This window comes from Dama dama, chromosome 23 (assembly GCF_033118175.1).
Source record: "Dama dama isolate Ldn47 chromosome 23, ASM3311817v1, whole genome shotgun sequence".
Classification (NCBI taxonomy): domain Eukaryota; kingdom Metazoa; phylum Chordata; class Mammalia; order Artiodactyla; family Cervidae; genus Dama; species Dama dama.
The window spans coordinates 2,763,293-2,777,958 of NC_083703.1; the positions used below are offsets into that span (position 1 = coordinate 2,763,293).

A 14,666-nucleotide genomic window follows, 5' to 3' on the forward strand; every position below is an offset into this window, starting at 1 on the left:
CTTTTGAACTGTGATGTTGGAGAAGACCCTTGAGAGTCCCTAGGACTCCAAGGAGATCCCACCAGTCAATCCTAAAGGAAATCAGTCCTGAACATTCATTGGAAGCACTGATGCTGAAGCTAAAACGCCATTACTTTGGCCACCTGATGTGAAGAGCTGACTCATTGGAAAAGACCCTGATTCTGGGAAAGATTGAAAGTGGGAGAAGAAGGGGACGACAGAGGATGAGATGGTTTGACGGCATCACCAACTCCATGGACTTGAGTTTGAGCAAGCTCCGGGAGTTGATGATGAACAGGGAAACCTGGCGTGCTGCAGTCCATGGTGTCACAGAGAGTCGGACACGACCAAGTGACTGAACGGAACTATAAGTAAAATTCCTCCAGGGCCCAAATGAATACAAAGGAGGAAAAGCACATGATCCTAATGATGTTTCTCTTTCTCTCCCTCTCCTTCTTCTCCCCTCCTCTCTTCTGTGTCTCTTCCTCCTTCCCACCCTCCCTCCGTCTCCCTCATTTTGCATAGGTAAATGTAATTTGTTTAAGTACATATACATGAATAAGACTAATTACAATGGACTGAACACATTTACATTAAAAAACAGCTCATAAAAAAAAAAAAAAAAAAAAAACAGCTCATAGTGGTAGTCTTCTAAGAACTATAATAGAGTTGACCTGCTCTAATTTTGTCTTTTACATATAAATTAATCTTTCTTTGATTTAAAAATTTCCAAGAGGAATTAGTACCTTTATAGTCATGGAAACTGTAAGAGTATTTTTAAACTTTTTGAAGATGACAGTGGTATGTAAAATTAGTACGCTTCATAAAGACATTTGAAGTATTACATATTCCAGAAAGCAAAATATTGCTAAATCCATGAACTTAGGTGTCAGTCTAATGTTTTTAACCATTACTGGGGAACAGAATTCAACAGCAAGCTTTTGTTCTCTACACTGGTATTCACGTACAAATCGTACGTGTACATCTGCTACATGTAAGGTGGTTGAAGGCCCTTGAGCCTCTGACAGCATGAATTCACTGAATTTTGTATGAGATTTCATTAAGCATACTAAACATTTCAAGAGAAAGAATTTGATATATTTTTTAGAAATAAAATTTCATGAAAAATAATTTTTATTCCCCAATAATGGTCAATTTTTCTTTTATCTTGACTTAAAACTTTACCAGTGTTTCCCAGTACACTCTCGTTTCTGATCCTTGCAGACATGAGATGAACCATGACAGATACAGTTAATTTTCACTTAGAATTTACTCTGACCAACAAACTCAGAAGAATCTGTAACAATGAAGAAAACATCAGTATACTAGGTTCATCTTTCTATGACTTACTATATAAAACCAAATCACAATGTCAACAAATAATGCCTTAACTACAAGTGTTATTCTTCTTTCTGGAAAATCTGGATAAACTCTTAATAGCCAAGAGTTGCAAGTATTATGCTCAATTCTCTTTCTTAGAAGATAATTTATAAGACATGCTATCATAAAATGTAGAGGAAAAATAAAAATTGACAGTTCTGTGAAAACCATGACACCTGCTAGAGAAATTTAATAATTTCACTAGAATTAATACTACAAGAAGGCAACAACTGGTGCCTTGCTTGTAACCTCGAACAGAGCCTGGCACACTCCAGGTCACAACAATTATGTATTATATCAATCAACAAAGGGGAGATGATAGTGAGTATCCTCGGTACCCAAGGATACCAGGAAACCACTGTTCCTTCAGTGATACACTAGCTCTTGATTAAAGATTAAAATATATTATTTGTTCATTCATTGAGTCAAAAGTATTTACTGAACACCTAGAATTTGACAGTTATTAAGGTTTTGTAGATAAACAGGAAGAAGAAAAACTTTGTTCCTCTACTTAAAGCTTATCATCCACAGGAGGAATAAGACAAAAATCAAGTACAAAAACATGTAAATTTATGAATTGTGAAATAAGGCCACAATAGATACAAACAAGGCACAGTGAGAAAGAAGTTTCCTGTTGGTGGGGATACAGGGAAGGCAGGCACCTGTCTGAATGGTGAGGTGTCAGAAATGAGCTCAAAGCAATGTTCTTTCTTCATCTGCAGAATTTAGAGAGATGGTAAATCCATAGGCAGGCCTCTGAATCCTTTAGGGAAAAGGCTTCCCCTTACATGGGTCAGGTACTGAGAGCCTAAGCACAAGTCAGCCAGGCTCTGTGCCTTCCTCCAGGTTTCCCCACGGCATAGCTACTCTCCTCAGCTTGTACCGGGGATTGCAAAGCTCGGGCCAGCATTCTAGTCCTGGCCATACCCACCACTTATTAAAAATACAGCTTAAAGCTTTAACCTTCCCAGTTTTAATTTCCTCTAGTTAAGGAGAATGAGAATAATGATTCTACATCAGATTGCTGTAACGCTCAAATTCTGAGACAGGGCATTCTGAACATGTGATGTGAGCAATGTAACTGTTTACTATGATTAAAATGATGACAATGATGCATGTTTATCTGTAACAGTACCCACGGAAGTGGTTTCTAATCAGAAGCGTTTAGAAGGCTGTATGGGGGATGGACTAAAACTTTGTTGATGTCACATGCCTGCTAGGATTTCATGGGATACCAGGGGTACCAAAGGTTTTGCAGTGTGTGAGCCATCCTCACATATCAAACAGCTGTGCAAGCCAAAATGCCAACAGTATCTGGTGAGAACTGCTGAGGAACACTCAACAGAAAGGAAGCACCCATTAAATATTTGCTAAACAAGTGCTACCTATGCTACTTATCTCCTTTACACACAGCAGACTGCCAGTCTCCTGAAATTGAGACATGTAATTCATTCATCTTCATGTTCTCAAGTCCCCAGCTTTGAATCTGACACATAACAAGCATCTAATGACTATCTCTTATACATTCAATAAACAAATCATGATAATCGATGAAACTGGAAGAAATTGTAACTATATAACATGGGTAAGTTAAGGCACTGATGTTCTGTCCAAGTATAAGAAGGATACTGGAGAAACAACAGTAAATCCAAGAGATCCTAGGGAAATAAATGAGGGTTTCCTCCACCACCAGACTCACTAGTTTCCATTCTGAAACATGATCATAAATTAATTTAACCCAAAGACTTATTTTTCCTCTGGATATCCGTTTAAAGTATATCGGCCAAAATTAGGCTTTATAAATGTCTATTGATGTCTTTGGGGAAAAAGCCACCAGAACAGTATATAAAATTGCATTATATTGCATACTTTCATACTTCAAAAGAACAAAAGCAGTATTCTCAAGAACTTATGTGATTGGGGCCAAGCAAGTGTTTAAAACAGCAAAAGGTTACAAGGCAATTGAATGAATAATAGTATGAAAAAATCAGTTCAGTTCAGTTCAGTCACTCAGTCGTATCCGACTCTTTGCGACCCCATGAATCGCAGCATGCAGGCCTCCCTGTCCATCACAAACTCCCGGAGTTTACTCAAACTCATGCCCATCGAGTCGGTGATGTCATCCAGCCATCTCATCCTCTGTCATCCCCTTCTCCTCCTACACCCAATCCCTCCCAGCAACAGGGTCTTTTCCAATGAGTCAACTCTTTGCATGAGGTGGCCAAAGCACTGGAGTTTCAGCTTCAGCATCAGTCCTTCCAATAAACACCCAGGACTGATCTCCTTTAGGATGGACTGGTTGGATCTCCTTACAGCCCAAGGGACTCTCAAGAGTCTTCTCCAACACCATAGTTCAAAAGCATCAAATTTTCGGTGCTCAGCTTTCTTCACAGTCCAACTCTCACATCCATACATGACTACTGGATAAACCAAAGCCTTGACCAGACGGACCTTTGTTGGCAAAGTAATGTCTCTGCTTTTTAATATGCTATCTAGGTTGGTCATAACTTTCCTTCCAAGGAGTAAGCCTCTTTTAATTTCATGGCTGCAATCACTATCTGCAGTGATTTTGGAGCCCCCAAAAATAAAGTCTGACACTGTTTCCACTGTTTCCCCATCTATTTCCCATGAGGTGATGGGACCAGATGCCATGATCTTAGTTTTCTGAATGTTGAGCTTTAAGCCAACTTTTTCACTCTCCTCTCTCACTTTCATCAAGAGGCTTTTTAGTTCCTCTTCACTCTCTGCCATAAGGGTGGTGTCATCTGCATATCTGAGGTTATTGATATTTCTCTCGGCAATCTTGATTCCAGTTTGTGCTTCTTCCAGCCCAGCGTTTCTCATGATGTACTCTGCACATAAGTTAAATAAGCAGGGTGACAATATACAGCCTTGACGTACTCCTTTTCCTATTTGGAACCAGTCTGTTGTTCCATGTCCAGTTCTAACTGCTGCTTCCTGACCTGCATACAGGTTTCTCAAGAGGCAGGTCAGGTGGTCTGGTATTCCCATTTCCTTCAGAATTTTCCACAGTTTATTGTGATCCACACAGTCAACGGCTTTGGTGTAGTCAATAAAGGAGAAATAGATGTTTTTCTGGAACTCTCTTGCTTTTTCGATGATCCAGCGGATGTTTGCAATTTGATCTCTGGTTCCTCTGCCTTTTCTAAATGGCTTGAACATCTTGAAGTTCTCGGCTCATGTATTGCTGAAGCCTGGCTTGGAGAATTTTCAGCATTACTTTACTAGCATGTGAGATAAGTGCAATTGTGTGGTACTTTGAGCATTCTTTTGGATTGCCTTTCTTAAGGATTGGAATGAAAATGGACCTTTTCCAGTCCTTAGGCCACTGCTGAGTTTTCCAAATTTGCTGGCATACTGAGTGCAGCACTTTCACAGTATCATCTTTCAGGATTTGAAATAGCTCAACTGGAATTCCATCACATCCACTAGCTTTGTTCGTAATGATGCTTTCTAAGGCCCACTTGACTTCACATTCCAGGATGTCGGGTTCTAGGTGAGTGATCACACCATTGTGATTATCTGGGTCGTGAAGATCTTTTTTTGTACAGTTCTTCTGTGTATTCTTGCCACCTCTTCTTAATATCTTCTGCTTCCGTTAGGTCCATACCATTTCTGTCCTTTATTGAGCCCATTTTTGCATGAAATGTTCCCTTGGTATCTCTAATTTTCTTGAAGAGATCTGTAGTCTTTCCCTTTCTGTTGTTTTACTCTATTTCTTTGCATTGATCGCTGAGGAAGGCTTTCTTATCTCTCCTGGCTATTTTTTGGAACTCTGCATTCAAATGAGAATATCTTTCCTTTTCTCCTTTGCTTTTAGCTTCTCCTCCTTTCATAGCTATTTGTAAGGCCTCCTCAGACAATGGGAATAGAGAAAAGAAAACATCAGAAGTCCATTTAAAGATTAGATAATCTTCCCTAACCCAGGAAAGAACAAACTTTTCAAAAGAGGTTAAGAGGAAGAAAGCACAGCAAGCCAATCATAGAGACATGGCAGAAACAGGAGTAAAATGTATAAAAGAATATGAAAGCAAATACGAACAGAAAAACTGAATGTACAAAAAGTCCACAGCATTAAAGAAAATGTTAACGTTAATGGGAGAAATTTTCAGGTTTTAAAAAAGGTTACAGAACAGAAACGGTAAATTACTACAAATATAGTTTTAGTTGATATTTTTCTTTAACAGAGAAGTGCTTTTTTAAAAATTGAAAATTCAACAGCAAGGATACAAAAAGTTGAGTGTTTGAAAGACAAAGAAAACACAACAAATTAAATTTTACAATAGGGTTTTTTTGGGTCTTGGAGAAAACAAACACTGCTAAGTCCTTAAAAATAAATTATTGACACTGATCTAACCAGGAATTGTGTTATAGGAGCTTAGTATGAATTGGGACAGAAAAGAAAAAATTCCCAGAGGAGAAGTGGCATATAAACAAATGAACAAATGAAGAACTGTCATTTAAAGTAATGTTAAAATTTTAATACTGGGTTGGGCCATTCTGAACAAGCTTTTTCACCAACCCAACATTATCAGAAAGCTTCCTAATTTGCTTATTTAGAGAAATTAAAAATATCACCAGTGGATACTTAACAATCTCCATTTATTATGACCAGTTCATCTAAACAAACTGATAATTTATTGGATATTTGAAAAAATTCCTAGAAATTTATAGTAGGTCTATAATAGTACTGAAGATAAATTTTATTTTTTAAAGTATTGAATTTTGTCAAAGGAGTATCACAAAGAGCCAAATTTTTTTTCAGGATGAGCACATAGATTCTTGAATTTGGATATACATAATGGTTTAAATCCTCTTTCCTTTAAAGGATTTTAAAGGAAAAGCCTCACTTTGTATTGACCTATTCTGAAGTGAACTTGATGGGAAGAGAACTTCTAAAAAGATCTCAAGTGTCTATATAGCTTACTTCTGCTTACAAGTGTCATCTTGAATCAGAGCCCAAACATTCTCCATGTTCAGTTCTATCTGTTGCTTCTTGACCTGCATACAGATTTCTCAGGAGGCAGGTAAAGTGGTCTGGTATTCCCATCTCTTTAAGAATTTTCCACAGTTTGCTGTAATCCACATAGTCAAAGGCTTTGGCATAGTCAATAAAGCAGAATTAGATATATTTCTGGAACTCTCTTGCTTTGATGAACCAACAGATGTTGGCAACTTGATCTTTGGTTCCTCTGTCTTTTCTAAATCCAGCTTGACCATCTGGAAGTTCACAATTCATGTACTGTTGAAGCCTGGCTTGGAGAATTTGCAGCATTACTTTACTAGCCTGTGAGATGAGTGCAATTGTGAGGTAGTTTGAGCATTCTTTGGCATTGCCTTTCTTTAGGATTGGAATGAAAACTGACCTTTTCCAGTCCTGTGGCCACTGCTTAGTTTTCCAAGTTTGCTGGCATAATGAGTGCAGCACTTTCACAGCATCATCTTTTAGGATTTGAAACAGCTCAACTGGAATTCCATCACCTCCACTAGCTTTGTTCATAGTGATGAAGACCCTTTTGACTCCACATTCCAGGATGTCTGGTTCTAAATGTGTGATCACACCATTGTGGTTACCAGGCCATGAAGATCTTTCTTGTATAGTTCTTCTGTGTATTTTTGCCATCTCTTTAATATTTTCTGCTTCTGTTAGGTCCATACCGTTTCTGTCCTCTATTGTGCCCATTTGTGCATGAAATGTTTCCTTGGTATCTCTAATTTTCTTGAAAAGATCTTTAGTCATTCCTATCCTATTGTTTTCCTCTTTCTTTGCACTGATCACTGAGGAATGCTTTCTTATCTCTCCTTGCTATTCTTTGGAACTCTGCATTCAAAGGGGTGTATCTTTCCTTTTCTCCTTTGTCTTTCACTTCTCTTCTTTTCACAGCTATTTGTAAGGCCTCCTCAGACACCCATTTTACTTTTCTTTTTCTTGGGGATGGTCTTGATCACTGCCTCCTGTATAATGTCACAAACCTCCATCCATAGTTCTTCAGGTACTGTGGGCAAGAATCCCTTAGAAGAACTGGAGTAGCCCTCATAGTCAACAAAAGAGTCCAAAATGCAGTACTTGGATGCAATCTCAAAAATGACAGAATGAGCTCTGTTTGTTTCCAAGGCAAACCATTCAATATCACAGTAATCCAAGTCTATGCCCCAACAAGTAATGCTGAAGCTGAAGTTGAATGGTTCTATGAAGACCTACCAGACCTTCTAAAACCAACCCCCCCAAAAGATGTCCTTTTCATTACAGGGGACTGGAATGCAAAAGTAGGAAGTCAAGAAATACATGGAGTAACAGGCAAAGCCTTGGAGTACAGAATGAAGCAGGGCAAAGGCTAATAGAGTTCTGCCAAGAGAACGCACTGGTCATAGCAAACACCTTCTTCCAACAACACAAGCGAAGACGCTACACATGGACATCACCAGATGGTCAATAAAGAAATCAGATTGCTTATATTCTTTGCAGCCAAAGATAGAGAAGCTCTATACAGTCAGCCAAAACAAGAATGGGAGCTGACTGTGGTTCAGTCCATGAACTCCTTATTGCCAAATTCAGATTTAAATTGAAAAAAGTAGGAAAACCACTAGACAATTCAGGTAGGACCTAAATCTAATCCCTTAGGATTACTGTTCCCCTTCACCCCATGGGTAAACCGCTTACCCACCCCATTCCTAAAACACTTCTTCCCAAAGCAGCGGAGAAGCCAGGCAGGGTGACTTGGGGCAGGCCAAACACGCCTGCATGGCGGGGAGGTTGGGCTCAGCCAGGCCACGCAAGTCCCTAGCTGCGCGGCCCGGGCTCAGGTCGAGACTAGGGCGGCGCTGGCGCGGGAGCGGCGCCTGCAAGGACCGTGCGGCGGGGGGCGGGCAGGCACACTCACAATTTCAGCATCCACTCGCCCTCCATCACCAGCGTCCAGTTTGAAGCGGTCATGGGCCGCACCAGGCTCCGCTCCGGCGGCCGCGCGGCCTGCTCCTGGTCGGCCTCCGCCTCCGCCACCGCCACGACCCAGGCGGCCAGGAGCGCCGCGAACAGCGGGCCGCGGCGCCCGCCCGCCATACCGGGACGCGGAGCCGGGCTCCTCCCCGGGTTAAGAAGAAGGACGCGGCGGCCCGCCGACCTGGCCCTCCCAGGTGGTGCGCGGAGAGGCCCGCCTGGCCCGCAGACCTGCCCGGCCCGCTGCGCCGGCGGCGGCCCGCCTCTTACAGGTCTGGGCCACCGAGGCCACGCCCCCTTCCGCCTAGACTCGCCGTTGCCCGGGGCGTTGGCTGCCTTGGCAACGGCCGTCCTTCCTTCCGGATGGCAGTGTTAAAGATAAGCAGTGACCTAATGTTGCATAATTAGAGCCTGACTGGCTAGTGCCAAGTAATGGGTTGGCACATGTGGTTTCTTTCTAAAGAGAAAAGTGGCCAGTAATTAAACTATGCATCCTCTATTCAATGATAGCAAAATAGCAACAGTGGACTGCAAGTAAACTGTTTTACTGTAAAGAAAAAAGAAGGGATGCGTTGGGCTTCCCTTACTGAAAAGGAGAGGAAACTTTAAGTACTCTTTGCATGTGTATAATGAAATAGCACTGCCTAATAGTAAATAATGAAACCAGACCGTGCAGTTTTAATTTTTACAAAAATGAATTTAATTTCACAAAAAATAAATTGTTTAAAGCATGGATACTAACAGATAAAATGAATCAGTTTATAGGAATAGTGCCGGTTACAATAAAATGGACCTCGAGCTCCTCTTGGTTACACATTTGTCAGATTGAAAATGAAAGTAACCTTAAATTATTTCCAAATCTCTTTCCAGATACACGTTTGATGCGTCTGTACCTTGAGATCACCACACACAAGAATGTATGAAAATTACCATTAGAGGCCGGGTGTGCTTTTAAAATGTGTGGTTTAAAAGAATTTATTACATATGTAAAGCATAGTGTGGTCCACTTATCATGAAAAACAGTAATTTCTGTCCTGGGCTTAAGGACAACTATACAACTAAGAGTATTGAAAGGAACATGAGATCAATATTCAATCTGTACTTACAGGTGAGAAAGAGAAAGGTGAATTTTGCCTGCAGAGACAATCATACCTTAGTTCAGTTCCGCTGACTTGTTCAGTTGTGTCTGACTCTTTGCAACCCAATGGACTGCAGCACATCAGGCTTCCCTGTCCATCACCAATTCCTGGAGCTTGCTCAAACTCATGTCCATCGAGTCAGTGATGCCATACAACCATCTCATTCCGTCATCCCCTTCTCCTGCCTTCAATCTTTCCCAGAATCAGAATCTTTTCCAATGACTGAATTCTTCACATTAAGTGGCCAAAGTACTGGAGCTTCAGCTTCAGCATCAGTCCTTCCAATGAATATTCAGGACTGATTTCCTTCAGGATGGACTGGCTTGATCTCCTTACAGAGACTCTCAACAGTCTTCTCCAAAAACATAGTTCAAACGCATCCATTCTGCAGTGCTTAGCTTTATTTGCAGTCCGGCTCTCACATCCATACATGACTAGTGGAAAAACCAAAGCTTTCACTAGATGGACATTTGTTGGTAAAGTAATGTCTCTTTTTTTTTATTATGCTGTCTATTTTGGTCATAGCTTTTCTTCCAAGGAGCAAGCATCTTTTAATTTCATGGCTGCAGTCACCATCTGCAGTGATTTTGGAGCCCAAGAAATAAAGTCTGTCACTGTTTCTGTTGTTTCCCCATCTATTTTCCATGAAGCGATGGGACTGGATGCCACAATCTTCATTTTTTGAATGTTGAGTTTTAAGCCAGCTTTTTCACTCTCCTCTTTCACTTTTCATCAAGATGCTCTTCAGTTCCTCTTCACTTTCTGCCATAAGGGTGGTGTCATCTGTGTATTTGAGATTATTGATATTTCTCCTGGCAATCTTGATTCCAGCTTGTGCTGCATCCAGCCTAGAATTTTTCATGATGTACTCTGCATATAAGTTAAATAAGCAGGGTGGCTGAAAGGGGTCTCACTGATAATATGGCTCTTTATGTCAACCTTGCAAACAAATAATAAATCACAGTGTTCTGTGAGACTGACCAAATTGCCCAAATGGCATCATGTTACCTCACTGGTGCCTAAGTTCTCAAAGCTGCGAGAGCACCAGATTCCAGACCTCGGGCTATGCGACCATCCCTTCAGAGAATTTTTCATTGGTGGGGTATAAGGACTCCATCAGAAAGGGAGAACACTGGTTCTCCTTAAGAGCCAGTCACCCTCTATTTCCCTCTAATAAATTTCCCTTTCTTGCCTGACTGCCCGGCTCTTTCTTTTTCTCTCTGCACTCACCTTACAGCAACAATACAGCTTTGATGTACTTCTTTCTCAATTTGGAACCAGTCCACTGTTCTACGTCTGGTTCTAACTGTTGCTTCTTAATCTGCATACAGATTTTTCAGGAGGCAGGTTGTCTAGTATTCCCATCTTTTGAAGAATTTTCCATAGTTTGTTGTGATCCACATGGTAAAAGTCTTTGGCGTAGTCAATAAAGCAGAAGTAGATGTTTTTCTGGAACTCTCTTGTGTTTTCAATGATCCAATGGATGTTGGCAATTTGATCTCTAGTTCATCTGCTTTTTCTAAATCCAGCTTGAACATCTGGAAATTTTTGATTCAGACTTTTGAAGCCTCACTTGGAGAATTTTGAGCATTACTTTGCTATCATGTGAGATTGTTGCAGAAACTAGTACTTGAGAAACCAAACACCACACTCAGAGAGTTGGAGAACTCAGATTTATTATGCCGGCGGGCCCAGAGGAGTTACCACTCCAAGCTCTGAGCCCCAAACAAAGGAGTTAGAGAGTTTTTACACACGGACAGGCATAATTAAGAGGGCTTGTGGGTCTGCAGGGGCTGGGTGATTGCAAAGAGCATGACAAGGGTGAGTGAAATAAGCTCTAGTTCCTAGTATTGTGAATCCCCATTTTCTGAGACCTACATGATCCAGACTTTGCAAGGAGCAGTCTGAGTTATAGAGGCAGAAGCAGCAGGACGTTATGTAAAATTTTAACTTTTCTTCTTCAAGGTGAGTGCAATTGTGTAGTACTTTGAACATTCTTTGGCATTGCCCTTCTTTGGGATTGGAATAAAAACTGACCCTTTCCAGTCCTGTAGCCACTGCTGAGTTTTCCAAACTTGCTGACATATTGAGTGCACCACTTTCAGAGCATCATCTTTTAGGATTTCAAAGAGCTCAGCTGGAATTCCATCACCTTCACTAGCTTTGTTCCTAGTGATGCTTCCTAAGGCCCACTTGACTTCAGACTCCAGGATGTCTGGGTTTAGGTAAGTGATCACACCATTGTGGTTATCTGGGTTATTTGGCCTCAGGCCAACGAACAGGGAGGAAACAGCCCCGCCCATCAAAGAAATTTGGATCAAAGATTTACTGAACATTGCCCTGCCCATCAGAACAAGACCCAGTTTTCCCCATAGTCAGTCTCTCTCATTAGGAAGCTTCCATAAGCCTCTTAGCCTTATTCATTAGAGGGCAAACAGACTGAAAACCACAATCATAGAAAACTAACCAAACTGATCATATGGATCACAACCTTCTCTAACTTAGTGAAACTATGAGTCATGCTGCTAGGGCCACCCAAGACAGATGGGTCATGGTGGAGAGTTCTGACAAAACGTGGTCCACTGGAGAAGGGAATGGCAAACCACTTCAGTATTCTTGCCTTGAGAACCCCAGGAACTGTATGAAAAGGCAAAAAGATAGGACACTGAAAGATGAACTCCCCAAGTAAGCAAGTGCCAATATGCTACTGGAGAAAGGTGGAGGAATAACTCCAGAAAGAATGAAGAGATGGAGCCAAAGTGAAAAGAACACACAGTTGTGGATGTGACTGGTAATGGAAGTAAAGTCCAATGCAGTAAAGAACAATATTGCATAGGAACCTGGAATGTAAGGTTCATGGATCAAGGTAAATTAAAGGTGGTCAAACAGGAGGTGGCAAGAGTGAACATCAACATTTTAGGAATCAGTGAACTAAAATGGACTGGAATGGGTGAATTTAATTTAGATGACCGTTATATCTACTACAGTGGGCAAGAATCCCTTAGAAGAAATGGAGTAGCTCTCATAGTCAACAAAAGCATCCAAAATGCAGTACTTGGATGCAATCTCAAAAATGACAGAATGATCTCTGTTCGTTTCTAAGGCAAACAATTCAATATCACAGTAATCCAAGTCTCTGCCCTAACAAGTAATGCTGAAGCTGAAGTTGAATGGTTCTGTGAAGACCTACAAGACCTTCTAGAACTAATACCAAAGAAATGATGTCTTTTTCATTGTAGGGAACTGGAATGCAAAAGTAGGAAGTCAAGAGATCATACCTGAATTAGGTGTTAATTGTAGTTGCTCAATTCTATGTGGAATCAGTACTTATCCTCAAAATATAGGACCCAAATTTACAAACCATTGTAAGTCCTTGAAAGTAAATGTTACCAAAAATCAGCTATTTTATGCAGATCAATCCTATAAACTCAGTGGAAAATATTTTGTTTTTATAAAGAAATAGCATACACAGAAATTCTATCATTCTTTTCAGTGTACTTTATATATATAAGGGGATTCACTGGTGTCTCAGACAGTAAAGAGTCTGCCTGCAGTGCGGGAGACCCAATTCAATCCCTGGGTTGGGAAGATCCTCTGAATAATGAAATGGAACCCACTCCAGTATTCTTGCTGGGAAGTCCATAGGTGGAGCCTGGCAGGCTATAGTCCATGGGGTCATAAAGAGTCAGACATGAGTGAGTGACTTCACTTTCTTTCTTTTGTATATGTATATGATTGGCAAATTTTTTTTCTTAAAAATAGAATCTGAAATTAGGAAATTACTATTAATTTTGTTGGGTATGATAATAGTGTGAATATTATCATATTATTAATAATATGACTGTATTTTATAAAGTCTTTACTAGTTACAGATAGTGAATTATTTATGAGTGAAATGATATGATGTCTAGAATTCACTTTAAAATACTCCAGAAATAAAATTTGGGGGGTTGGAAGGAAGATGCGTCAAACAAAAGTGGCACCACATCAATCAAAGCTGAATCTAAGTTCATTTTTGCTATTCTCTCTACCTTTGTGTAGGCTGGAAAATTTGCAAAGTGAAAGAGAGTATCATGGCTGAAGCTCTTCTTTATTTCTAACACAAATGGCCTTCAGGCTAGAGTAATTAGGAAAGTGTCTAGCAAGAATATGTGGGCAAGTGAATGTGGTGGGGTGGCATAGATGAGGGATGACACTGACCTGACACTTCTTACCTTTGTGACTTAGGGCTAAAATCATTTAACACCAATTTTCTGTTTAAATGCAGGTAATAATAGAGCCTTGGAGAAGGAAATGGCAACCCACTCCAGTACTCTTGCCTGGAAAATCCCATGGACGGAGGAGCCTGGGAGGCTGCAGTCCATGGGGTCGCAAAGAGTTGGACACGACTGAGCGACTTCACTTCACTAATAATAGAGCCTACTGCAGATGGTGGCTTTAAGATTAAATGAGATAAATAAAATGCCAGTGTTCAATCCTTCTTTGCATTTAAAGTATGGGATCACAGTTTATAGAAGATTGGTACATGGTAATGGGAAAAAGAGTTTTTGTCCCTAGGGTAGTTTTCAATTATGACACCATGAGGCAGCTATGGTTATACAGAAACACATGGTTCCTAATAGCAAAAGAAAGTGAGTTAACAAATAGTCCAATGGTAGAAAGTTTAAATACATGGTAATGAACAAAGACCTTGGTAAAAGGTAAAGTTGGTAATATAAGGCTTAATATTATGAAGATAATCAAAAAGGGTTGAGGAGATTGTATTCAGATTGTAAACTCTGTAATAATAGGGCATAGAAGTAATGCACAATGGTTTTCCTAAGAGGATGGGGGAACTGGTATGGAAATATTAAATAAGCTACATAGTGCTGTAAAAATTAGTCCACAAAGTATAATATCACAGGAATTTAATTGCACAAACAGATTTGCTAAATGCCTTATAGGAACAAGAGGGAGAATTATTAAATAGGACACTTACTAGAACAGATGGTAGAAGAAGCCATACATGATTCAAATAAACTGAGTTGTCCCAAGCTAGTGACTAGAAATGAATCCCTAAGGAGCCTTGATAGGCCTCTAAGAAACAGCAACTCCTGGATGACCTCTTGGGGAAATCAGTTAATTTTTTTTCAGAACTAATAAGTGAGTTCAGAGAAAGCTGCATGCAACAGAAATAGACACAGATCAGT

At 40.3% G+C, this 14,666-nt stretch overlaps 1 protein-coding gene across 1 annotated transcript in view; it reads right to left on the bottom strand.

The window, feature by feature from the left end:
* TMX4 (thioredoxin related transmembrane protein 4) overlaps nucleotides 1-8,551 on the bottom strand; it is a 65,724-nt gene extending 57,173 nt beyond the window's left edge. Inside the window, exon 1 of the mRNA XM_061125922.1 lies at nucleotides 8,283-8,551. Coding sequence (XP_060981905.1) covers nucleotides 8,283-8,461 — 179 coding nt within the window. The 5' untranslated portion in view covers nucleotides 8,462-8,551. The remainder of the gene's footprint in view (nucleotides 1-8,282) is intronic.
* Nucleotides 8,552-14,666: the final 6,115 nt, after the last annotated feature.